Source organism: Oenanthe melanoleuca, chromosome 1A, assembly GCF_029582105.1.
Source record: "Oenanthe melanoleuca isolate GR-GAL-2019-014 chromosome 1A, OMel1.0, whole genome shotgun sequence".
Taxonomy (NCBI): Eukaryota; Metazoa; Chordata; class Aves; order Passeriformes; family Muscicapidae; genus Oenanthe; species Oenanthe melanoleuca.
The window spans coordinates 3,755,879-3,782,870 of NC_079334.1; the positions used below are offsets into that span (position 1 = coordinate 3,755,879).

The 26,992-nt window shown below is 47.7% G+C and overlaps 1 protein-coding gene across 3 annotated transcripts in view; it reads right to left on the reverse strand.

Moving 5' to 3' along the window:
- Positions 1 to 3,875: 3,875 nt before the first annotated feature.
- The window catches only part of WNT5B (Wnt family member 5B), a 66,626-nt gene continuing 43,509 nt past the window's right edge, over positions 3,876 to 26,992 (reverse strand). For 2 of the 3 annotated variants that reach the window (XM_056516324.1, XM_056516323.1), the window contains exons 2-5: positions 18,839 to 18,969; positions 17,900 to 18,147; positions 11,619 to 11,911; positions 3,876 to 4,444 (exon numbers count right to left, since the gene is read on the reverse strand). In XM_056516324.1, the coding sequence (XP_056372299.1) occupies positions 3,986 to 4,444; positions 11,619 to 11,911; positions 17,900 to 18,147; positions 18,839 to 18,969 (1,131 nt within the window). In that variant the 3' untranslated portion in view covers positions 3,876 to 3,985. Of the gene's footprint in view, positions 4,445 to 11,618; positions 11,912 to 17,899; positions 18,148 to 18,838; positions 19,602 to 26,992 lie in introns of those variants that run through there. The other variant, XM_056516322.1, reaches the window with a different exon arrangement.

The following is a 26,992-nucleotide window of genomic DNA, read 5'->3' on the forward strand; positions in this document are numbered from 1 at the left end:
TGTAGCCACAGGTGATGAGGAACTGCTCCCACAGTGTAATTTAAACCTACTAGGCTTCTCCCTGCATGGGGTCAAGCAAGCAGAGAGAGACTCCTGCATGTTTGATTTCATAGGACAGAACAAGATCTGCTTCATTTGTGCTTTGCTGGGGTCCACAGGGAACAAACTTTGGTATGTATAGAAAGTTTAAGTTACACCAATGCTGCATGTCAGGATTCAACGTGGCTGTTTCCTGAATTGCAAAAGGCAGCAGCTGCTCTGCTACACTGAGCAGGCTCAGACATTTTGGTGACAAAGAATGGGAGCCTCCAAATTACTCAAGTGGCCTGAAGTTTAGCACTGTTAAAAGGTTCGTTTAAATTTTCTCACAACCCTGCCACCTTCTTTTTAGCATGATTAATATCAACTGAAGGTTTCTGTTCTGGGATCAGCTATTGCTTAGCTTACCTTGCAGCAGAGCACACTGAGGCCTCATTCATTCCCACTATAACTTAGGCAGTAGCTGCCAGCTGGAAAATGATGACAGATTTGCATCCTGTTCTGCTCCATTTAGGAGCCCATGTGCACTGACTTGCAGTAACAGTATATTTGCATAGTGCCTTTAAGCCCAAAATGTTTTAGTTTTACATGACTTAAGGGTGGCCATTTCTATCAGCCTTGAAGTGCAGCGACTTCAGGGCTGGAATGTGGCAGCCCACAGTATATAGCAGTGTACTGTGTGAGAATCTTATCCATAGGAAACTGCAGACAGAATTAGAGCAGGCAGAAACCAGGTTGACCTCCCTAAGCCTTACTTTAGCTACAAGATCTTCAATTGCCATAAATAAACAAGCCCTGAGCTGACCTCTCTTGTGTAGCACAGTCCTTCCTCCAGCATTGTGCCAGAGTAATGCTCTGGGTGCTGCAGACCCTCCAAGGCTCCTGCTGAGCCCCCCATCAACCCCTCCAACCCTGCAAGGTGCTGCTGAGCCTCTCTGTGCCCAATGGAGTGTCCCCACACAAAGTGGATACAGCTGCCTGCCTGCTATAGTTAACGAGCAGAGGACTCAATTAATTAGGCCTTCAATTAAACCTTTTTTTCAGCCATATTTCTCTAATATCTTTACAGAAAAAGGAGGTCTCCTGCTCCTTATTTAATACAGAAGGAGGCTGGAGGTTAAAATGGAATTAAATTAAGGAACTATGTGAAAATTACAAAGCAGACTATCAGCAGAGCTCAGAATTAAGCTTAGCTCCCAGCTCCACACCCCTTTCTATCACTTTGTGCATTGAACAAGTCACAACTTAAAATCCACCACTTTTTGATTTCTGTGGGAATGAAGCAGTTCTGCTGCAGCTTTGTTTCACTTCCTTTGGATTTGTATCAAGCCAATCTGGCCATGCTCTTATTCTATACTTACTACCACCCTGTGGAGGTTCTTTTATGTGTGAGTTCCATTGAAATTAAGTTTGAAGCTAGAGTTTAGTGGGATCAAATTTTTGGAAATAAAATTCGCAGAAAATCTAAAATACTGACACCTGGGTCTTGTGGAAAAAAAAAAAAAAAAAAAAAAAAAGGGGAGGAAAGAAATCCAATGGTCACTTCTCTCCTATGGCTATATGGTCCCAGTCCAATAGGAACTGCTGGCTCCAAGCAGGCTGCCAGAGGTCTGGAATGCTAGGACAAAAGGCCAAAACACATCTTTTTTTCCATCCAGACAACATTTTAGGTGGAAAAAGGACATATCCACGGACACCCAGATGAATAGCAGCCCTAACAATGCCAACTTTTCCACTCCCAGAGTTGTTTACACCCACAAAATTAATTGTGGTGCCAAACTGCAGGGAGAGTGGTGACTCCCTAAAATGTGTGGTCTTTATCAGAAAGGCCAGATGAAGTAATTTTGAACTATTAGACACATTAACAATGCCTGAGGGTGTCATACACAAAGAGCTGACACCTTCAAGCACTGATGCAATAAGGATGGACAAGAACATGAGGTGAGGGTAGTGGGAGGAAAGTTTTTTTTTTTCTGATCTATCCAAGGTAGAGCAAATTTTATTACTGGGCTAGAAACAGAGTATCCCAGGAGTGAATAGCTCACACATTTGATCCAATCTTGGGCTCAGTCCAGCTCCCACTGAAGTTTAATGGGAGTTGGATCAGGCCACTGCACTCACATTTTTTCCATGCATGGAAAACTATTTCCGTTACTTTGAATTACAATACCACTGGCTTTGGATTTTATATAATAAAGTAAATCTAGGCCACTGTTTATATTCCAAAAAACTGCATTCTGGGATGCCAGCAAATATATTGCCTGTTGGGTTAAAAAAAATAAAATAAAAACTGGACACATTGGTTTAAAAAAACAACAGCTCCTAATTATTAAGCATAATTTCTCTTACTTGTGCTTTTCTGGAGTCCTCAAATATTTGAAGTATGAAAGGTACATATAAATTCTTCTCTGGTGGTTGAAATGGTGGAATCTGTAAAACTGCAATGTCTTATAAGAAACAGAGGTTTAATATAAAAATAATAATCTTCATGACTGGCTCATTGCTTATTGGCATATTTTAAAATTTACAAGGAAAAGAAAAAACAGCACCCTTGCAATGTCAGTAACAAAGAGGATGTATATTAGCAAACCCTTATATTTTGGGAATTGGCTTCTCTTGATGGTTCTGACTGCAAATGAACTCTGCAGATGCTGAGAGGTACAGGAAATGTCTTGTGCTAGAAACAGCATTTGCTCCCTGCTTCATGAATTGGATTGTACTAAAATCCCAGTGTGAAAAGGCTGATTAGCAGACTTTGGTAATGCCTTCTGCCCTGGTACAGTTTTATTACAGTCTTCTTATTACCAAGGAAAAACAGAGATAAGACTTCCATAGTGAACACAGACCCACACTCTGGGAGCAAACCTTCCTGTGGTTAGCTGATGCTGGGGAAGGGCACTGCCCTCTGAAACACAGAGCAGCAAAAGAAAAAAACCTCACCAAAAATAAAACAAAACACATGTATACACAAGCAGCAGAGGGGAAGAAATGTCATTGAGGGGTGTTTAAACTATATAACTGTGCTGGTGGTGAGGAGGATTTCATTGAGCTGAACAAGGTGACCACCTGCATCTACTTCAGAGAGGAGAACCGGCAGCAGCATGAGGAGAGCAGCCACGTGCATGTGTGCAATGCTTCTTTCCACTGACAAAATACACTCTGCAAACATCCCTGGCACCAGCAGCTTTTCCTCTCTATTGAAAAATTAAGTTTCAGCATGGGATTTAAAGGAAAAGGAAAAAAAAAAAATCCCTCACACACAGAGCCACGTGGTTTGGGCTGGGCAGACTTCCCTCAGCCCAGATGGTGCAGAAGTCAGGTGCTGGCTTCATGGGCACTCCCAGGCTGTGCACTGGTCAGCCACAGGTTGACCTTCCTTCCTCACAACAGCAGGCTGTGAACTTTCCTCTACCCCACTGTGGTCTGGGGAGCATCCAGGAATGTGGATTTTAAGCCATACCCTCGTAGCCTTAGCTAACCTTCCCTCTAATGTGACAAAGCCCTTAGAGGGACCAAGAATCAGCTCCGAATTTCCCAGTGAAGGATTTAAAATCTGAATAATTAGGACTCACCCATGTCTGGCTGTAATTTCCAATGTGCAGTAACTATTGCAAAATGCTGAGATTTACTGATCAGAGAGAGAAGAAAGAGCCCACTCCTCTTCTTCTCGCTTTCTGTAATGAAACAGCACATGCTGGTGTGCTCTGCCAGCACCTCCTCAGCTTCTTCACCCTGACTGAAGCATCCGAGGGGAGATGCACCCAAAGACAAATCCCCCAGCAGAACCGAAGGAACCTCCAATTACCTGGGGGGGGGGAAACTCCAAAACCAAAACGTCTCTTAAATAAGCTTCTTTAATTATTATCACCATCTGTTTATTTATACAAATATAAAATATATTTATATAGATTTATATAATATAGATTTGTTGCTTTGGCGGCTCCATTCATTTACAGACGTACTGGTCGACGATCTCTGTGCACTTTTTACACTTGACGTAGCAGCACCAGTGGAACTTGCAGTGGCAGCGCTCCACCTGCACGCTCTTGAACTGGTCGTAGCCCCGGCCGCAGCACATGAGCTCGCAGCCGTCCATGCCCTCCGAGGTCTTGTTGCAGAGCCGGCCCTGCGTGCCCAGCGAGCCCGTGGTCTCGTTGCGGAGGCAGTAGTCCGGGCTGGGGTCCACGTACACCAGGTCCTCCTGGGTGGGCATGTTGAAGCGGTTGTTGACCAGCTCCAGCTTGCCCTTGCGGCTGATCCTCATGGCGGCGGCGCTGTCGTACTTCTCCTTCAGCAGGTCGCCCACCTTGCGGAAGTCGGCCAGCTGCAGCCAGCAGGTCTTGAGGCTGCACGAGCCCGACACGCCGTGGCACTTGCAGGCCACGTCTGCCAGCTTGTACACGGCCTGCGGGGAGAGGGACGCGTCAGGCAGGGCCGCGCCGCGGCCGCTCAGTCACCGCGGGTTCATCGCGCACAACCGCTCTCGTTAGCCACAATTTCTCCTTTCGCCCTTCAGAGCAGACAAAGGTCTTCTCCTCCCCCTGCTGCGACTGCTGTGCTCCTGCTCTCTAAATATTGCTATTTCTGGCCAGACCGCCTGCAAACACGACTTCCTCACCCCACCTGCTGTCCCTCTGGCAGATTTCTGACAGCAGGGTCAGGAGCAGGAGCCCTCTTTGCGTGGACTCTGGAAATTCCCCACCTCACAGACCACCACGGTGTGGCATGTTTTTCCCATTCAGTGCTGCAGAAAGGGAACACACACCTGGGAATCAGCCCATTTCCTACTGCCTGCACCAGGACTCGATGCTGTTGTTACAGGGACACATCTGCATCCTTTGGAAATAAATGCATACCCTTTCCCTTCACCTATGCCGAGAGGAGCTCGTGCAGGGCAGTGTCCAGAGAGAGGCAGGCAGGGGTGGTGGTGCACACATGGATGCATCTCCCTGGAAGGCAGCTGGAGCCCTCGCTGCCTTCCTGCGCCATCTCGTGCCCAGCTCTCTCCACTAGCAGGGCTGTCACAGGCAGAACAGCCAGCATTTCAACAGAACACGCAAGCTTCCCGTGCTGTCTTTTCCCAGCTACATTTTCAGGAGACTGCAGGGGCTACAGATGCATCATACCCCTGGAAATCCAGCATCAAAGTTAGCAAAGGGTCCTGAAAATTCAGTGTAAAACCCTCATCAGAGCAAGCACAGGATGTGAAGGGAAACGGTGTTTACTCTCCTCCTCCCCACACTAGCTGGGAGCTGAGAGAAATACTGAGGAATAAAAACCAAGGAAAGTAAACTGAAATGCAGGTTGGGTTTGTTCTTCCTATTCACTTCAGAGACAGGTACACAAGTGCAATGCTGTCAGCTCTCAGACACTGACAGAGCTTGCCAAGCAAGAGCTGGGCATGCCCTCACCATCAGAGCTACTCTGTGTTACAGCAGCTTGATCCCCCAGCCCTTGGCTCTCATCCTCTCACCATCAGGCTCACATCTGCTCTCCCAAGACCATCCTGCAGTGCTTTTGCCAGATCCTGCATGCCAAGCAGAGAGGTTTGGCATCGGCTGCGAAATTACCACCAGCTGTATGTGATGGGGGAGAGCAAGGAAAATGAGAACAAAACAGACTGTTCTGAAAGAGATGGCCATGTGTCTCCCAGCTAGGTTTTCTGCTGAAAAAATGCAGCCAAACACAGAGGTTCTTTTTTGCCTCGCTCACTGACACAGAAAGCTTCCCAGCTCTCTGATTTCACGTGCCAAGGTGATTAAGGCAATTGAGCACTCTGCAAGCAAAAGCCTCTGCCTACAACAACGTTCTGGACCAGCAGGGAGAGGTCAGAGTTCTGCAACAACTGGTTGCTCCTTGCTTAGCTAATGTCTAGTGCTTTTGACAGCTAGTGAAGATGCAATTTGGCTTAATGGCTAAATCACATGGAGGCCAATCCAGCTCCTGAGAAAGTCAATGGAGTGAGTCCTTAAAACAGCAAAGCTTTGGTTCTGCTCCTCAGAGCTCAGCTTACCAAAGCAATCCCTCACAGGGCAATGTAGCAGCTACAAGCTGGGAGTTAAGCACTTGTCTTGGATCAAACTACAACTGCAGAGGACCAACCACACTGTTACTTAAGGATTCCTGCTGTACAATGACCAGACAGGCTACAGCTGAATTTCCTGAGCACCAGACACTTACTATATCCTCACTGCACTGCCAGCCTGCTTGTTATAAGCCTGTGTTAGCACTTTTTGGTTATGGTTCTGTCAAATCCCAGGCCACTCATGCCTCCCTTGCCCTTGCATGTGTTTTTATAAAGTATTATGATTCTTCCTAATCCTGGGCTTTGTTCCTTTAGAAAAACACTGCAACTCAATCCCCCTCAGTTAATGTCATGGGAATGAATTCACTCTGACTTGGCTTTCGGCAACTGATGCTCAAAACATCTGGCCCATGTGGGCAGTAACTGCTGTGGGGAAGGAGAGTGCTACCAGTGATCACAGGTGAGCATGGTGGAGCCAACCACAGCCTCAGTTGCTAAATGACTCTCCCACTCTCCCCCTTCACTGACAAGATGAGGAGAAAGCAGAGGAAACTGGAGAATTCCTCTCTGACCAGGCTCGGGTCAAGGTAAAGAATAACAGACCCCACATGCAGTTCTGAGGGCAGGATCTGATGGATGGCCATGCCACTTAAACAGGTTGAAAATGCCTCTAATGGAAGGGCTTAAAGCCCCTTCCCATAAGCCCAAGTTCTCTTCCAATTCTTTTAGTGTAGGAATGGGAACAGGAAGAAAATTAATGGGTAATTCCTATGTGGTCAATTAGCCAGACCCCCTTCCAGGCTCTTCTGGCAGTGGCTGGAGTGACTGATGACTGAAGGCTGCCATATGCTGGCTGGGTAAACAGCATGGAAGGACTGACTGCCACAGTCTGCCAGACAGAGTGACAGATAAGGAAGGGGGGCAATAAGAGAGGCTAATGGAGACCAATTGGAAGAAAAGACAGATGGAAGGAAAGGACATCTTGAGATAACAGCCAAAGACAAACAAACAAGAGCAATAAAGCCAGAAGCCACCAACACAAGGACTACCACGTGGAGTGAAGGGGTGATGGGGTCAGGACTGCCTGAAAGATAAAAGACCTTTAATTCCCTCCTATCCCCCCCCAGCTCTTTCTGAGAACCACTGAGAGGAGGGACAATCCTCTCTTGAATCTCACGATTCAAGAAGAACTTTCTCACTCATAGCAAACTGAGTGAAGGGACATGCCAAAATCTGCCTATAGATTAGAAGGGATCAGCTGAAACCCTGGCTGTGAGAGCAGGGCAAGGCTGCAGTGGGATGGCAGCTGGTGGTCACTCTGCAGTGCTCACTGCTGGGTCTCCAGCAGTTCTCTCTTCCAGCAGAAGTTTCTGGGAATTAGGAGTTACATATGCACCTTCCTACTTACAAAACCAGTATCTCAGAAGTTTAGGCATGCAGGACCAGACAGGACTTCCTGGGTTATTAAGTATGATCTCTTGCTATTGTAGGCACTGCTTCAAGTAACATTTTCCCTAAATGCATAGGATGCCCTTTTAAAAGCAATTAGGTTTTCAGCTACCATTATTCTGATTGCCATTCCAACAATAAAATATCCTTTTCTGATTTCCAACCTATATGTATTTACTTTTTGCCCATTTGCTATTATGCCAAATTGGCCTTTTGCTCAAAAAGTACTTTTCCTTCCCTATTATTTCTCCCACGAACACAGACATCAGTCATATCCTCTCTCCACTTTCACTTTACTAGGCTAAATATGGCAAGCTGCTCTAGCACACTTTCTTAAGACAAGATTCCTATCCCTTGGGTCAGCCCTAACAAGCCTTTTCTAGTCTGAGGTCATTTTACTTGGGAATATGAGAACACACAATACTCTGGGGCCTCACGAGAGCTTAATACAATGGCATTAGTATTCCCCCATGTTGTATAAAAAGACTTATGTCTAGTGTGTTACAGGATATTTACCACCTTCCAAGCCACATTACATCTGCAGTCATTTGCAGCCAACTGCTGAGACCAATTCTTTCCTACCCTTTTCCTAATGACTAAAGATGTATTTCATGCAAGGCCTCAAATGATGGTTTTAATGTTGTTTTACTGAGTGCCATTAGCTGCTGCACAGAATTCAGATTCTCCTCTGTAGTCATAATACCTGCTACCTTGGCATCAACAGCAAAGTTCATCAGCCCATTCCTAGCACTTGTGTTGAGGCTGAGAAACAAAAATCCTAAGGGCAAGTCCTTGATGAGCTCTGCTAATTAAGCTCAATTAAAATCAAGCTACATTCTTTCACACAACTTACTGACGTCTTTCCTTGAACCAGTTTCTTATCCATCTCACAGCTACTGCAATTTTCATTATATTTCCCAGTTTAACCAAGAATTTCCCATGGGGAAAATATCTCAAATGTTTTACAGAAGTTCACACAAATGAGACCCATTAGATCTAATCTGCTTTTAGCAAATCAGTGATGTTCTAAATGATTGTGTGATCAACCTTTGAAACAGTCTTCTCAAATTATTTCCTATTTTCCTCTGTGACATCCAATGCCCTCCACTCCAACTCTAAGCCCCAAGCAAAGCATTCATTCACTTTGGGTACCAAAACTTCTCTGCCTTTAGACTCAGCCCCAGCCTCACTGGCTGTCTCCTTTCTTCCAATCTCCTCCTATTTGCAAAGTTTAAAAAACTTTGGCTGTTTATTTTATTAGCCTTTTCAAGGTCTGACTCAGCATGATTTTTCCTGTTCTCACCTCCTCTTTCCACTTCTTGACCTCTGAAACTGAGCTTTTTGTTATTTATTTGCTTTTTTTCCCCCCTCCATTCTTAGTAGGCTCTTGGTCTATCCCTAACAGCTTCTCTGTGGCAGTTATTCATTCAGTGAGGTCTGGATATTCTTCCTACAACTTTTTTTCTCTTGTTGGCATGCAGACTTGTAATGGCTTTAGCATCTTTGACTTGAAAAAGTTCCAGACCTCCTCCACCTCCAGTTCCTTGGCTGAGCTTATTAATCAGCTCCCTTAGTTTATCAGAGTTTTGTGTTCTGTTTTTTTGGTTTTTTTTTTAATCCAGAATCCTAATTACACACGGGTTTATCCTTCCATTTAATTTAATCTATCTAATCTAAAATGACTTGTATTCATTCAATCTACTGCAATTACTGCAATTCACCTGGCACCTCAGACTAGGGACCATACTCTGTCTCTGGAACCCTCAAGGCTGTTGGAGTCTTATGTTCACTCCTTGCTTTTTATCTGTAGTAATCCAAGTTCATGCTCCAGATATGCAGCAAGTAATGCAAAAAAAAAAAAAAAGAATGTCACATTCAGGCTACTACTCCACCACACACACTTCTATTTCTAAGCAAATGCAGAGCCTCTGCCCATCCAAGCAAAAAAAACCCCAATCCCAAACCAAAACTCACTTAGTTACACAGTTTTCAAGTCCAGTTTTTCACCTTCTGCAAATTTACCCCAATTTGGTTTTGCAAAAGAACCAGGAAGTACTGGCAATACTTCAACCTGACACATTGATTTCACAACCAAAAATATTGAATTAACCATCTTTGGTGTCAAAATGAAGCTGAAATTACACCCAGAAAAGACAGACATGCAAGGGAAAGGGAAAGGGAAAGGGAAAGATAATTCAGTAACAATTAGAAGTAAGAAAGGGCAGAAAATTGATAAGGAAGCTAAGGATATTAGTTAGGAATGTGCAGAAGAGCAAGACTAAGTACACTTAATGGGATTTTTTAACATGAATTAGAAATAAAATTAACCTTTGAAAAGCTTACTTCTAGGGAAGAATGATAAAACCTTAAAACACCCTGGGGAAAATGCATGAATGTTCAAGTTAGTATTCCTGTTCTACTTTTGGAAGGAGGCAGGATTACACAGCTGCACTGCATATGAATGATGCTACACCTTCCAGGTTATTAATCACAGACAGAGGAATTGTGTGAAAAGCAAAAGTGCATACACTGAATGCATACAAAATGGGAAAAAGGAAAGGGTACACTAAAGTGACAGGAAAATTATTTGATGGTTGATGAGAGCCTCTGAAAGTAAAAGAGTCTTCAGTGCTCAATCTAGTTTGTCAAGAAAGAATGGTGAATAAATTACAGTAGATAAATACTTGTATGCTAAGGAAATTCTGATTACTAAGAGGGTCTTGGATTTAGCTGTAAAAGTCAGAAAAAGAACTGACTGGAAGCCAATGCCAGATAAATTCAAATGATCATTAGGTTCAGAGTTGAAACAGTGATTAATGCTGGTATCATACTACAAAGGGAAGGGATGGATTCTCCATCCCTAGGGGTCCTCAGACCAAAACTGTGAATCTTCTCAGAAAATGTTTGTCACCTAAATGCAAACTATTTATTGTGCCAGTACCAAGGTAAGTGAGCAAGGCCTGAGTTTCAGAGATAGCCAGGCTCCTGGCCTTATATTCCCAAAAATCTAAATAATGGTAGCAGAAGACAACTCTACATGCCAAAAGGTTCTTCTTTTTACCACCAACCTGTCACTCTCAGAGCTCTGGGAAGCTGATTTCTTAAACATAAAAATGGGCCATAACAGCACCTAGTTTACTTGAAAAGTGTTTAAATACCTGCATATGTGTGCCATCCAGTATCTCAACAGACCTCAAAATTCACTGGCTTTAGCTGGCATTAGAGACATAAAACTGGAATACTGTCAGTATTGTCTGTAATATTCACAAAAACAGAAAATGTGATTCTATGCTTTTACTTGGGCATCACTAACTTGGCTCCCATCAAAACCCCGAGGAATGTGATATCCAGGTACCCCCAGGTAAAGGGGATAGCCAGCACTCCTCTTACCCTGCAGCAAAGGAAGCCTGACATTAAAATACTGTCAGTACTGTCTGCAATATTCACAAAAACAGAAAATGTGATTCTATGCTGACACTGGGGCATCACTGGCTTGGCCACCATCAAAACCCCAATGAAATTGATATCCAGGTACCCCCAAGTAAAGGGGGTGGCCAGCACTCCTCTTGCCCTGTGCCAAAGGAAGTCTGACATTAAAATACTGTCAGTATCATCTGTAAAATTCACAGAAACAGAAAATGTGACTGCATGCTTTTACTTGGGCATCACTGGCTTGGCTCCTATCAAAACCCCGAGGAATGTGATATCCAGGTACTCCCAGGTAAAGGGGATAGCCAGCACTCCTCTTACCCTGCAGCAAAGGAAGCCTGACATTAAAATACTGTCAGTACTGTCTGTAATATTCACAAAAACAGAAAATGTGATTCTATGCTGACTGGGGCATCACTGGCTTGGCCACCATCAAAACCCCAAGGAAGGTGATACCCAGGTACTCCCAGGTAAAGGGGATAGCCAGCACTCCTCTTACCCTGTGCCAAAGGAAGCCTGACATTAAAATACTGTCAGTACTGTCTGTAATATTCACAAAAACAGAAAATGTGATTCTATGCTGACACTGGGGCATCACTGGCTTGGCTCCTATCAAAACCCCGAGGAATGTGATATCCAGGTACCCCCAGGTAAAGGGGATAGCCAGCACTCTTACCCTGCGGCCAGCCTCGTTGTTCTGCAGGTTCATCAGCATGCGCGCCTGCTCCTCGGAGCCCCTCACGTAGTTCTTCTCCCTCTCCTTGGCGTCCACGAACTCCTTGGCGAAGCGGTACCCGTACTCCACGTTGTCCCCGCAGCCGCCCCACAGCCAGTCCCGGGGCAGGTCCTTGGGGCGCGCGGCGCGGCTGCAGCCGCACGAGGACAGCTCGCCCTCGCGGCACGCGCGGCTGATGGCGTTCACCACGCCGGCCGCGCTCACCGCGTACGTGAACGCCGTCTCACGGCTGCCTGCGACACATGGGAGACAAGAATCAGCACGTGGCTCTGCTCCGAGGAGGTGCACAGAGTTTGCTGGAAATAAAGAATGCCGTGGTCATGAGTGAAGACTCCATCCCGCTCCTGGGTAGCGGATCCACAGGCAGGGACTGCTCGTCCTCTTTCCCCTTTGTCCTGGTTTACAGCAGATTTGGGGGAACAGATTCAAGCAGTCCCTTTCCCCCAGCTGGTTCAGGGAAATATTTTTCAGAGAGAAGTGGAAAAAAACCCTGTTTATTTAATAGGCAAAGTACTCCCCAGCACAAAAATGAACAATACTAAGCAGCAAAACATCTCGCCCTCCAAAGAGATGACAAATTCAGAAGAGCCCCCTCTGTGGGTCACAGCTCACTCAGGCCGTTCTCAGTCCCTCCGTGGGTCACAGCTCACTCAGGCTGTTCTCAGCCCCTCCATGGGTTACAGCTCACTCAGGCTGTTCTCAGTCCCTCCATGGGTCACAGCTCACTCAGGCTGTTCTCAGCCCCTCTGTGGGTCACAGCTCACTCAGGCTGTTCTCAGCCCCTCTGTGGGTCACAGCTCACTCAGGCTGTTCTCAGTCCCTCTGTGGGTCACAGCTCACTCAGGCTGTTCTCAGTCCCTCTGTGGGTCACAGCTCACTCAGGCTGTTCTCAGTCCCCCCTTGCTGGGAAATGTCACAGCCCAGGCCAGGCCTGGTGGGCTACAACTGCCAGCTCCCACTGCTCCTCTGGATTTTCAGTCCAGAGCAGGTTTGAACAATTCCAAGAAAAAGGGAAAAAAAACCCCACAGTCCAGGGAGCTTCTTTGCCTCAGCTAGTCAGAAAAACTAACCAAGAACAAAAGGAGAGCTCTCTTCCACTGTCCACTGCAGACAATACAGTCTGTGTGAAGGATGCAGGAGAGCAAGTGCAGTCTGATAACAAACTCTGCACCTCTTCTCTCCCTCTTCACTTCTGTAACCAGTCTTAAAGCTGCAGAACTCAATATTCAATGCCAACAGAACAGACAAATGGGGATACAAGTGTGATAAAGTCACCCCAAGACATCCTTTCATTCTATTTCATTGAGGAAACTCTCCAGCAGCAGGAGAGTCGCTCACTTGCTGAAAGTACAGCAGTGACTTAGCCACTGTGTTTGGCAATAATCATTAAGCACAAGCAACGAGGCTGGGTCTGTACAAAAGGAGTACTCTGGTTAAGCCAGTTACTGCTCTGGAATGCCTCTCATTTAACTGGGACATGCAGTCTTTGTGGGCTCCTCTTCACTGAGCTTAGATTAGTTTACATAAGGTCAGCTGAAAATTATTGGTAGACAAAGTGAAGGAAAGTAATTTTTACACTGCAGCATCAAGGCAGGGGCTCTTCCACTGCCTGAAGAACCACAGCACTGGAAGAAGTAAAACTCCCATGTAGATCATAATAAATGAAAAGATTTTGCATTAGCAGGTTTACTAGGGACTGCCCTGCTTGGCATGCATGCCCTACACAGCTCAGCAGCTGGATCAGGTCTCCAGCTCGGTATTCCTGGCAGGGATTCAGCCCCAGTGTGACCGGGGCACCAGCACAGCCAGAGCACTGCATCGGTGTCTGCAGAGGGGAGAGGGAGAAGGAGGCAATCCACACCTGCACTCTCACCGCATGTCTAATAAATGGCTGAGCCAACACCTTCAGAGCCATTGTGCTCATCACCAAACTTGGAGGTGATAAAGAGAACAACTGCCAAAGCTTCATTAGAATAAGCAATCTAATTGTGAAGGGCTACTTACACCAAACCCCAGCAAGATGCTCTCAAGCAAATTTTAATGACTTCAAAGGGCAGATCCTCAAAGAATAATTTATCACCAGCTCAGGGGGCTCTCAGTGCCAGCTCCCTCAGCAGGGCTGAGCTGAAGCATTTGGTGTGCTCTTGTTCCAATTTGCACGTGCTGACAATCCCTAATTAATAGCAGCTTATCACCAGCTTAGTGGTAATGACCCAAGACAAAGGCAAGGCTGGAAATGGCATCCACCTTGCAGAACAACTTTTGACTTTTTACCCCCTCTAAATGAGATGAACACTAAGGATTTCTGCTCTGGAACACAGCTGATAGAATGCTACAGAACACAAAATACAGAAGGGAGGTCCTTACCTGCAGGTCATTAGAAGAGAACTATGCTCACCAAACCTCCCTGGTCCAAGAGATACAAGAAGTGACTCCTAGTTAAGGCAACTCAGAAAAAAGTGGCCCAGAAGGGAGTTAGGGCAATTCTTCAGTAACCAAAATCAATCTTTTACTCAGCTAGTTTGTTTTGCATCTTATAGGTAACAGCCCAATGTACAGTTTTGCCCCTACCTGTATGGAGAAAGCCCTAAGGGCACACTACTCATCCTTTTAAGGACAGCAGTGCCCTGTCTATAGAGATTAGGAAAGGAGCTCGCACTGTGACAGCCCGTGCAGCAGAGCCTGCATGACTCCAGGTGCTTAGCATCCTTACAGCCTGAGATTCCTGCAAAGACACCGGGATTTACACTTTCACCGTCCGTATTTGACCCGTCTGCAGCTGCCAGACGGAGCAGCACAAGTGGGGCTCATTCGGGGTGTGATTCCCGGCTCGGTCTGGTCTCCGGCCCAGGGCTGCGGTCCCGGGAGCTCCGCGGAGCTCTGCTGCCCTCCTGTGCCCGCCCGCCCGGGCAGCGCTGCGCTCCCCCGGATCGCCCTCCGGAGGAAACGCGACAAGAACGGACCCCGCCGGGGAGACCGACACCAAGGAAAATGAAAAAAAAAGCTTTCGTTTCAACTCGTTGTTTTTAAAAGCATTACCCCAAAGTTTGCCGATCTCGAAGAAAAACAAGAGGGAAAAAAATTCTCTTTGTTCTTTAATTTTATGACTGTCTTTTTTTTTTTTTTTTTTTTCCTTTTAGCAGTTGAAAAGGCTGAAGAGATAAGATCTTTGGCTCCAGAAATGACTGGACTAACCTGGAAACCCCAGGCTTGCATTTAGGATTCCTCCGGAGGAGATATATTCTCTCCTCCCCTGAGGAAATTCTAACGTGACCTTTTGGGGTGCTCAGTTCTCTCCCCCTCATAAATGTAGCAGTAAGGAATATGTCTGTATATAATGTATACACATATATACATATACACACACACATGTGCAGTCCAAAATCTGTATTGACAGAACAGGAAGCAACTTCAGAAGGATATTTTTTACATCACTAGCTATTGTTATTGAATAAACCACATTTAAAAGCTAAGAGCAAGTCTCATAAAAAGACAAACACTAGGAGAAAACAGTGCTCCAAAGCAGCCTGCCTCAGTACTGCTCCAGTATCACTGGACTGCCTCACTCCCGTGAAAAGCACAAAATGAAGGTGTAATGATTAAACACAGACCGACCAGCTCTCCTGCTCCTGAGCTAAGTCAAGTTCTGTGAAGGGGAAAAGAAACTGATCTTCCAGGTTTCAGAGTGAATACTCTCACACAGATCTCCCAGGCTTTGGCCAAGCCAGGCTCTCCTCCCCTCTCACAATCTAGTGCAGCTCCAGAAATCATGTAATATATGCCATGCCCGCATCGGTGGGTGGGCAGAGAGGGTTGCTGGCACACTCTGCACCTTCTGGGTCCTTCTTATCTCCTTTCCCCTCCCTCTCCACAACAATCTGGCATGTCTGTGCACTCTTGCAGATATTCTGGTCTCCAGACCTTTCTTGTGCCATTGGCACAGAGTATAGGAAAAGGGCTGTGGTCCAGATTTGGGACTCAGAGGTTGAAAATAGGAGACAGACACGCAGTATGAACCCAGGGAAGAATGACTTGACATCTGGCATTAACCTAAAAGATTGAAAGGCTTTGTCTTCTTCCCCAGTGTGGAAAATATATTTGCTGAAATGATAAGCAATGACTCATTACAAAGCAGGAAAATGTAGAAGCGAGGAAGGTGAAGCTATAAAAAAGAGGAGAGGCAGCACTTCCTTCCACAGCAGCTTATCACTGACACAGATAACAGCCATGAATCACCAAAGATCCTGGAATACCCCAGGACACCTGCAGTAACATTTTTCTTTTGTGCAGTCTCTTGCTGGAGTACAAACATCTGAATGTGCTCTAACTGACCAGAGATTAGTTCCAAAACTCTGTTGGGATAGGTTTTCAAAGAGTGGGCAACTGCAGGCAGTCACTACAGACACTGCCATCAGCAGATTCCTACCACAGATAGGGTAGATAGCCCTAACAGGGCTCAACAAGCACATGCACACTAACACACACACAAACCAAGGAGCAGGACTGATGGCCATACCCATGACACACCTCTATCTTCACCAAAACACAAAGAAATCCACTCCCATAACTCATAGGATGAAATTCACTTGAGAAAGGAGAAATCCTCCCACTTGCACTACCTTCTCCAGGTCCTTCTTCCTCTACACATTCTGATTCTTCCTGACAGCTTTTCATCCTTCAGCTCTGATCTTTGCTCTCTTAGTTCACCTTTACTTCTCTTCTCCACGTGTGGACTCTCTCACTGCACCAACCCAGAGCTGCAGGAAGCTACTGGAGAATGAGGATTGCTCCGGAAGGGAAGATTGCTATTTTACTAAATCCTTGTGGAGTCACAAGTATTTCTTTCGGGAAATCAAACACTGTTCTTCAGGAGAAGTTACATGTGAGGGAGTGACATCAGAAAGGATAGATGGAGGTCTTTTCCCTGTGGTGGATGAAATTTCAGCTTTCATTGCCCAAAGTTTTAACAATTTGGGATTGCATGCAGCCTCATCAGGTCACCACCCTCCCTATGAGAAAGGGAGAGATTAAGGATGCACAGATGCCTTGGATATGTGACAGGACCTGGAAGTATGTGTAAAGAAATGGCATTTCCCAAGGGAGTACCCCAGAGAAGAACTGTGGGGGTATGAGCTGGGCAGAAAGGGAGGAGTTAGAATAGCTCTGGTGGGCTGAATTAGGAATTCTGCAAGATTGAGTAACACGTGCAGAAATTCCCCTAGAATTCCCTAGGATGACACATGAATTTCAGGATCAAATGGAGAAGATCAGAGGACTTTGTGCCCTATCACCTAAACGCCCCAGAGGTATTAAAGATGCATGTCTTGGTGTCCTGTTGCCTATGCAGTTTCTTTGAGAGTGAAACCAAAACCAGTGCAAGCACTACTGGGGGTAGAGGAGCTGAAGGTGTTTTTCCATCCCTGGAGTTCACAACCGAGAAATAGTTCTGATTCTTCTGTGTAAATGATTGGCTTTGTGGGTGGGAAACAAAACCTTCGGACAGGGGTTGTGGAGAGAGAGTGAATGTGTGTGTGTGTGTGTGTGGCTGTTTTAACACCTTTTCTTTATTGGCCTGGCTGTCGGACATATCAAACCCAGCCCGGATTTCTCAGTTTCTTGCCATCAGATGACTGCATTTCAAAAGGAGCTGAGACAATGTAGCTAAGTCACACCTCAATTCAAGTGCAGCAATGGCCTGTCAATGTGCCTCTTATTGGGCAGGAATTATAAAAATCTCTTAGGTTTACACAGAGAGTGGAAGCACGGGGAAGTGGGGGAATTTCCATGCCCGGAGAGTCCGTATTTCCCACTTCTCAGGGCTGCATTCCCTCTCTGAGATGCTGGCAACGATAACACGGGGCCATTGTTCCTGCCTCCAGCTTCTTCCCTCATTACCTTTAAAGCAGCACACCAGACAGAGGCAGCCCCCCTTTTCCTGACCTTCTCATGCTCCCCCCGAAAGAAGCTGCGTCCCGCTCTCCCCCCGCTGCCCCAGCTGGCTCCTGCTGCGGCCGAGGTGCATCGGTGCCACCAGCCAGGCACAGGCAGCACTGGGGCAGTGCCAGGGAACGGGACAGCTCGTTAAAGGCAGCTTTGGGAGCAGTGCAGATGGGGCTCATCACTCCTGCCTGGGTATTGGAAGGACGGGACAGAGGTGCAGAGCAGAGCCCAGCACTTTCCCGCACTGCTGGGCGTACTTCTGCACTTGTAGGTGCTCCTACCTATTTTCATCACCCTCCCAAAGACGGAAGTGTTGTCCACCGTGCTGCAGTTCCACCGGCGCTGCCGAAACTGGTACTGGCACTCCTTGATGGCGCTGCGGGCCCCTTCCCCGATGAACACCATGTGCTCCTGGTAGAGCTGGCAGAGCTTGCGCTGCCCGGGGGACAGCCCCGGCAGCTGGCTGCACACCGGCTGGGCGCCGATGATGTACATCTCAGGCCTCTGGATGGGGTTCATGGCCAAGGACCTGCGATGAGAAAAACATCCCAGGGAGTCTGGAGGGAGAGGCCCCCTCCGCGAAGCGCCCGACACCTCTCCCCACCCGCCCAGCCCAGCCCAGCCCCGCTCCGGGAGCCCGGGCGCATTTCTCATGTCAGCTGCCTCCCTCCACAGCTCTGCCAGATGCGAGCCTTTTCCAGGGCTCTAGCGGGAGCAACACTGTTCGTTTGTAAGCCGAGCTTAAACACAGAGGACACCCGGGATGGGGAGGGGGCAGAAAGAGAGCTCGGCACTTTCCCTGCAGAAGAAAGCCAGCAGCTATTTTACACCGCGCCAGCGAGCGATGCCTGCTTTGAGCCAGGCTATTTTCCGCTCTTCGGGGGAAGGGGCTCCGCGGCTGCTCCCCGGGCTTTTGGCAGCGGGTAGGAAACCTTACCCATCCACTCCCTACACATTCCCCACATCCTAAAGCCCGGACGGCATTTCAGCGAGCCCGTACAAAAGGAGCCCAGAAATGCCTGGAGGAGAGGGGCTGCGTCCCACCACTGCTGAAACTGGGCAGGGACAGCGGGAGGAGGGGGGGAACCTGGAGAGAGAAGAGGGCTGCTGCGAAAGAAGCCCGGGAGGCAGGGAAGTTCCCGAGGAGGGCGCAGAGCAGGAGCTGCTGCACGGCCCCGGACGGTCCCCGGACAAAGGCTCCGCCGGCTCCCCGCACTTACCACCAGGAGTTGGCGTCGGCCACCGGCGAGGTGCAGCTGCAGAGGAGCGCGGCGGCGAGGGCCAGCCTCGGCCCGGTCATGGTGGGCTGCGGGGGCAGCCCCCGCGGAGCCGGCCGCCGGGACGGGGCGCCCTGCGGAGAAGCACCGAGGAGGAGAAGAAGAAGAAGAAGCCCTGGAGCGGGGCCTGCGTGCGGCGGGGGCGCGGCGAGCTCAGCCCGGCTGCCGCCCCCTCCCACCCCGCAGGACCCTCCCCCGGCCGCCGCCTCCCGGGGGCTCCGGCGCGGCCCAGCCTCCCGCCCGCCCCCGGCCCCGGGGCAGGGGCCGCGCTGCCGGAGCCTCCCGGTGCGGCCCGGGGGGAGCCAACAGACGGCGGGGCTGTTCTCGCCCTGCCCGAGCCCCCGGGCCGCCCCCGGCTCCGCTCGGCCTTTGATGCGCGCCCGGTCCGGCGGTGCCCGGAGCCCCGCAGGTGTGCGGGAGCCGGCGGGGCACATCAAAGCGCCGCGCTGGCCCCGCTGCCTTTGTAATGCACAGGCGGCTCGGAAAGGAGCTGCCCCCTCCCCAAAAGCGCCTCCCGAAGGGCCCCACGGCACGGCCCCAGCCCCGTGCCCCGGGCGGGGGCTCTGCGAGGCTCGGCGGGGCCGCCAGTAGAGCTGGCACCGGAGCCTAATGGTTTATGGGCAGGGGAGGTGGACACGAGAAAAGCTTCAAAGGCTCCTCTCGCCCAAACACCCTCTCCCTTCCCCACTGGAACCACCGCGGGTCTCATAGGCAGGGCAATCGAGCAGCTCCTCAACCCCGTCCCTCCCGGCCACCGGCAGAAAGCAAATGCAGGCATCCTGCACTGTTCGTGTACTTCGACGTGCTCCTCGCACCCTGCCTCCCTCATGTCGTAGGGAACAGCCGCCTAATCACACCATCCCTACAAGGCTCCCCACTGTCCCGTCCTACCCTGCAGCACACGGTTCCCACCTCTCCTCCACGGAAAAATGCCCCTGCACCCCATCCTCCTCACCAGGCTGCTGTCCCCCCAGCCCTGCCCCTGCAGAGTCCCCAAGGGCAGGCAGAACGCGCGGGTCCCCCAGGCTGCGGGGCACACGAGTACCCAGCCTTGCCGTCTGCCCCGCCAGCAGCACCCGAGACATGAATCACCAGCCTCGGCAGCTCGGGCTGCTGAAGTGTATTTTTTATGGAATTCCTCGCACCCGCCACGGTGGACTTGCTGTGTTTGTTTGCAGCACGCTTCACTTCCTCCCCCATCCAGATGTGCTGTACCTGCAGCTGGTGGCCCATCTCACCTGGCAGGCAGATGTGGGGCTGCAAGTGCCAGAATTAGCCTCAGGACAAAAAAGCCTTGTGTGACCCAGAACCTCAGTGGGAGGGGAGTTTTACTGCTTGGGCACAGCGGGATCCATGTCTGAAGAAAACAGGGTGACTTTATTCACATCTTCTATATCCTCCCTTTTCCTCCTCCCACAGCCCCGAGCGTGACGGAGGGATGGCGAGGTGTATGTGTGTGTAGCCACGCATACATGTTTTGGGTCTGTTTCTATAGGGAATAGACAGAATGGAAAGTTTATCTCCGTGAGTCTGGGGAGGAAGGAAGTAGTGTATGGATGAATGGCTTTTCCATGACAAACAATGAGTCTGCACAGACATGGTGTGATGTCACCTAAAGAATTTCCAAGCCAGCCTCAGATACAGAAAACCTTTTTGCTGGCAGAGATGAGAGCGTCCCACCTTTCCATCTCGCCACAGCCAGAAAGAAGAACCAGGGCAGGGGGAAAAAAAATAAAAGACCTCACTGTCTCACACACACACAAGGCATGTGCCATGTAAATAGATGACATGATGGGAGAAGTGCATCTCCAAGGTTTGCCCTCACCCTGCGGATTCTGAGAAAGGAGTAAACCATGGCGAGCTGCCCGGGTGCCTCTCCCAGCCAGGAATGTGAGACAGCAGCAGCTGATGAGGCAGCTCCACAAATACAGGTGATGTCAATGTCCCTGTGAGCTTCTCTGAGCACATGTGTGCAACTGCAGCACTCATGGGGCAGCCAGGACACACCACCAGGCACTGGTGGCTCACTGACAGCACCCTGGAAACAAAAACCTTGCCAGCCAGGAAAGGCTGAGAGATGCTCACATGAAACTTGGTCCAGAAACACATGGCACTAATTAAATATCTCATTTTGAGCATTAATATACACAGGCAGACAGTGATTAACAACAGTAAAGTGTTATAAATACTGCTGGTAGCAACCTGATTGCCAACGAGCACAAGCAAGTGCTTGCAATCTTATTTTGAAACATGAGACATAAGCATTGCTGTATGGGATAAGACTGCTTCTCCAGCCAGCCTATATCCTGTCAAAGGTGGCAACTAAAGGAGCTCCTTCAAACTCTGAATTCTGCCTCAAATCCACTGCTGGTGAAAGGAATTGCCATTCAGCTAACATGTGAATCATGGAAGCGAGTCCTTTTCAAGGTGCTGGAAATAATTTCTTCACTGGCTGTGTTTATGACCTCAGATAAAGTGATAATAGCAGCTGAGGCATTGCTGCAGGGATTTGGGCTCAGCCAGCAACTTCCACACCAAAACTGAAAAGCACTTGGCTGGTGGTCTGAAGAATATGGTCCTCCCCTCTTGTGCCTGTTTGTACTTGCCACCAAAATCCTGAATGAGAGGTTTTGATTTTATAAATAAACAGCTTGGGTTATCTTTTAAGCCCAACTGCAGGGCTGGCTCAAACAGCTTTGTGAGGTTGTTTGCCCAGACAGAGCTGGGTGGGAGGCATTGGTGAAATTTTGTGAGGATGAGAAGTAGGGTGAAGTGGGGCTGCTGGTGGGCTGGGATGAATGGTTAGGGAGGAAGCATTAGGTTGGACAGCCCAACCTCACTGCAGGCAGACCCCCCCTCCTGGCCATCACCCCTGTCCATCCTCCCTCATCCAAGCAACTCTCACCTTCATCCCAAATCATCCTTCCCCTGCAGCAGCCCACTCACACCAACTCAGACCACTCCTGCTACACTAGGGGATGACGGAGCAGGAGGAAGAACTCCAAAACCACAGGTTGCTCTTACTTCTGTGGAAAAAGGTCCCATCCCACCCCTTCCAGTGGGCAAGGATCACTCAAACAGCAGAAGTGAAGCTGCTTGAGCACTGCAGGTCTGATGCTTGCACCTAGAGCACTAAGGATCACCTGGGCCAAGTAAGGAGCTGATACCTGGAAAAAGGACATGAATATCAACCCTTAGATTAAAGGTCTAATGCCTCTTAGAGGGCAAAGCAGTGGCAGCAAGCCTCCATCTTTGTAAAGCCTTGGCATTCTGCTGCATTCAACAGTCTGCTGCCCTAGGCAACTGTCTACTGTGCTGGATGGCTGCCTGAAATTTGTACCTGTGTTTGCCTTTGTTCACTTTTCAGAGGTGACAACTGTGCATGAAGCATAAATTTACACATCCAGTCTCCAAAGTCACAGCGAAGCAGCTGGAGAGCTATCATGCTTTCCCAACACTGTCCCTGCCATGTTTGCTGGAGGGAAGCTGCAAGTCTCCAAGAAAGGGAGGTCATGTCCATGAGATCATTTGCAAAGATTTGGCAGACCGTGAAAAGAGTTGAACCCTTGCTGGAAGACAGCCCTGATAAACGAGAAAGGGAGGGTTACTCATGCAAATTCCTTGTCCTGCCCTTACTGTTCCTTAAAAATTCGGGATGTCCCCAAATGTGACACAGATGACACAGATCTCTATCGAGTGCTATAAGGAGTGTTGCAAGAAAACATCACTTCCACACAACTCCAGTGTTCCTCACTTCTGCAACTTGTCTGATTTCTTCTGGTCTGGGCAGAACTGGACATACATTCTTCCTGTAATGATCATCTTTTGAGTTCCTGTTTACTCTTGCAGCTTGAGTGGAGTTCAGTGCTTGCTTTTAATGCCTCGCAATGTCCAGTGCATCCAGGAACAATTATTGCTTTCTTTGACACAAGACACTTACTCAAGATGTGAAGGATATTCACTGAAGCAGAGTCTCCTCTGCTTAAGGAGCCAGTAGAGATGCACTGCCCAGTGTCATGGTTTAATCCCTCTCCCTCCTCCTCCTCCTCACCCCAGCTTGTATTGCTGAGCAGAACACCATCTGGTCTGGGATATCCCTCTGGCCAGTTGGGATCAGCTGTCCCAGCTGTGTCCATTCCCAACCTCTTGTGCACCCCCAGCCCACTCACTGGCAGGGTGGGGTGAGAGGCAGGAAAGGCCTTGACTCTGTGCAAGCCCTGCTCAGCAATAACCAAAAATATCCCAGAGTTATCAACGCTGTTCTCAGCACAAATCCAAACACAGCCCCATACCAGCTATTAAGACGAAGATTACTTCAGCCAAAACCAGCACACCCAGGAAGGAGGCTTTCCATGTGCTGCTCCAAGGGGAATCCCTGCCCTCTGGTTCTGTGCCATGAACCTGCTGCTGACAGCATCAAGAGATGTATCATAACGTCCTGCTATCCATCTGCTTCTGGCAGACAGGCTTTAACCACAGTTCTTACTAAGACTTCAGGAATCTCATTAAAATCACATACTTGCCCATTCAGCTGGACCAGTTTCAGAGGGAGTGTAGATTAAAAAAAAAAAAAAAAGAAAAAGAAAAAAAAAAGAAAAAAAAAGAAAGAAAGAAAAGAAAAGAAAAAAAAAAAAAGCCAAAATTACTTGAAGCTAAATTGCAGTCTTCACACAGAAACCTAAATCATCTTTTATCTCACCACTCCCTGACTAGTCTGGTTCTGTGCTGCTCCCCTGCTGCCAGCCTGTCCTCTCTCAGCATTGTATCACCACACTGCTGTACTGGTGTCAGCCTTCCCAGATCAAATGTGTTTATTTAATTGTATTGCAATTATTATTTAACCGGGAGTTGAAGCCACCTCCATAGGTCCAGCCACAGCTGGGGTGTTACAGAAGGTGTAATAAAACCTTCTGAAAGTAACCCAGCACATCAGTCCTTCATGTCTGCCCTTTAGTCTTGCCATTGCCTTGCCTCACTGAATTGTCACGCACTGTCTCTGCTGGAAAGGCAGATAATTCCTGCTTATATTCTGCTTGTTTCTTTTGGTACTTACAGACTCGGTTTTATCTCCTGATGTGCTCATGCACTACCTTTTTCTGCATCTCATCACCTGTCACCCCTGCTGACAGATCCAGATTTCCTTTCACCACTACCTTGCCCTTTCATTTTTCCATGACTCCCCTGGCCAATGACATCCAGCCTCACTGTCACCAGGGCATGTAGAGCAGCAAATGCCAAGATATACCTGCCAGTCTCAGCAGACTCAGTGACAGCTGTCCCTGAAGTGCCTCACCAAGGAGAGCAAGAAAGGAAGAAGCTTGCAAATAAATCAGAAATACTCCACAACAAAGGTGGCCAGACACTAAGCATTTCCACCATTTAAAACCAGAATATGTATAAAGGATAATTATTCTATGAATAAAACGATTTCTCATTCATGAAAGATACAGAATACATGTATAGCCTAATGAACATTGTCATTTTCAACACTGTATTTCATGACAGGCAATGAGCTCACTTGGAGCAAGACCATCTCACCTGCTACAAGAAAAGAAGCAAACTCCAAAGATTAATCAGGACATGATCCTCCTTCCTCTCAAGAGGATTTAGTGGTACTTGTACTCATTCTCACAGCAGATTAAATCCTAGTGTTGAGCCAACCTGGTCCACTGAGACCAGCACAACATGTCCCACAGAAAAGTGCAAGAGACTCAGCAGAAGCTGCATATGCTGACACAAAATTGATTTAGAATTTTTTAAATCAAGAAAGAAGCAACACAGACCCATCCCTGCAGGTATATAGCTGTCTGGAAACTCTCAACACTTATGATATTCCCATGGACAGATCCAAGCCATCCGGTTCCATTTTACATGAGAAATCTATTTGCATGTTGGCAGCCTCAGCTGAGAGCCAGAGTCCTGAACCAGGACAAGTCTAGCCCAAATTTTGCACTTCTTGTTCCCACGACTACTACAATCCCAGGCTTTCTGGGGCTGCAGAAATCATCCATAATCACAAACTGAAACCTGAGTGTTCTCTATTTATATGGGAAAGTCCCATAAGAAATTAGACCAGTTCTACTATGTATAATTATAAATCTAACAAATCACTGGATATGTGTATTTGAAAGAAGTACCAAGCATTATCCTCTGCTGACCATTCAGCAGCTTATTTAAGATGCCCACAGTCTTCCAGCTTCCTTGCCAGACAAGCACTCCATCTCCTTAAATTGCACCAACTTCATCTTCAGAAAATGTTCCCCAGGCCACCTCAAAGGAGCCAAGGGGGATCAAGATGAAACACAAGCCCAGGCAGGATTAGGAAGCCCATGCTGCTGCTCCCCAACATCAGATTTCCAAGAATGAAAGACTCCATCCTTTAAGGCCATCTAGCTAACATCTAGCTTCCCCAAATGTCAAATTTACACGAAGGATTAACCATCCTAGAGGGGAGTAAGGAATGAGAAAAGCAAAAAGAACATTCATCCCTCCTTTGTTTCCCAGAGGCCAACCCTGGGAGCTGGTTTGCTACCTGCTGTATCTGACCATGGCACAGACCCCTCAGCAGTGACAGGGGCAGCCCTGTCCTGCTGGGGAGCTGATGCTGCCTGCAGGATTTGCATGAGAACTCTCAGCTCAGATTATGGTGGCTGTGTGCACACACGTCAGCCCTCACTGAAGGTCGGGAAGCACAAGAACACAAAGTTCTCTGACAACATGAGCAAGGAGGCAGAGCAAGGCAATCCAAGTCAAAGTAACTTCTCTGCAGAGATTTTAGGACAGGCCAGGGGATGGAAACAGTTGGATGACTTGAAGTGTTCTGTTCCTCACTCTTGGAAAGTGTGGAGCACCTTCATCCTCCCTAAAGGGGTGTCCAGCTCCCCCAGTCCCAGTGGAGCCATCCCAAACTGAGATTTATGTCTCTGCATCTCACAGGCCTGGAGCTCATTTTTGCCCTGGATATATATTCCTTTTAGCTTGTTCCATACTCTGTAATAATCACATCAACTGCCAAAGGAAATCAAATATTCAAAGTCCAGTTAAACTGTTGCTGCAGTGGCTCTTAACTCTCCAGGGGTGAATGACTGGAGGAAATGGAGATGCACTGTTTCCTCCTGTGCCTTGGACATCCTGCACCTCAATGCAGAGACCAGCATCAGACTGGGTCAGATCAAGACCCTCCCATCAGTTAAATCACTGCCAGCAAAGTCTGGCATGTACATTTCCAAAGGAAACAGTAAACCATTGGAATAAATCCAAATTCATTATAATTTTTCTCCTTCTTAATAGGCTCTTCAAAGAGGTTCTTACAATGTCTAGTCTAATAAAAATAATAATGGCCAGCTTTCCTCCATTCTAGACTTGTAAAACAAGCACATACATCCCTTAGACCCCACAACCCTGAGAGCTACTATTTTTCCCTTACCTTAAAGGGAAAGAGAAGTGGAGGAGGGGGTGAGTGACAGGTTAAAACCAGTAAATCTGTGGTGCAGATTTACCTCCATTCAATAAAGCATTAAACCAAGAGCCTGAAAGTAAGTATATCTCCACTCATTTTTTGCTGAATTGGCATCAAAATTAAAATCTACTTGCTTTTTCCATTCTTACAACCATCAAATACTTCTGCCATCAATTAAATGTTGTTCCTGCTCAAATACAGTGGATTCAAATACAGAACATTTTGGGAATAATGCCCAAGTGTATAATTGTACCATAGTTTTCACAGTTTCCAAACCAAAGAAAAAAGCATTTTTTTAAGAGCATGCTTACTGTGTTTCATATTTAAAGATAAATCTGTAATAAAGGTTGAAGCACTATAAATAAAGCCCTGTCTATATCAGGAGATGACATCAATTTAACCAATTTCAGAACTTATCTTCTATACCATCACACTTCAGTGAAGGAATTTCCTGTTAATTCTGGGTGCAACAGATTTGGGCTAAACCTATTCAAACTGTCTGGGGAATTTACTGCATATAACCAAAAAGGAGATAATTTTATATCTCAACTTCATTCTAGCACCAATCACTTATGTGCAAGTTGAACTGCAGAAAATAAAGGTATCCTGTTACAGATCTTGTTTGTAAGTTCACTGCC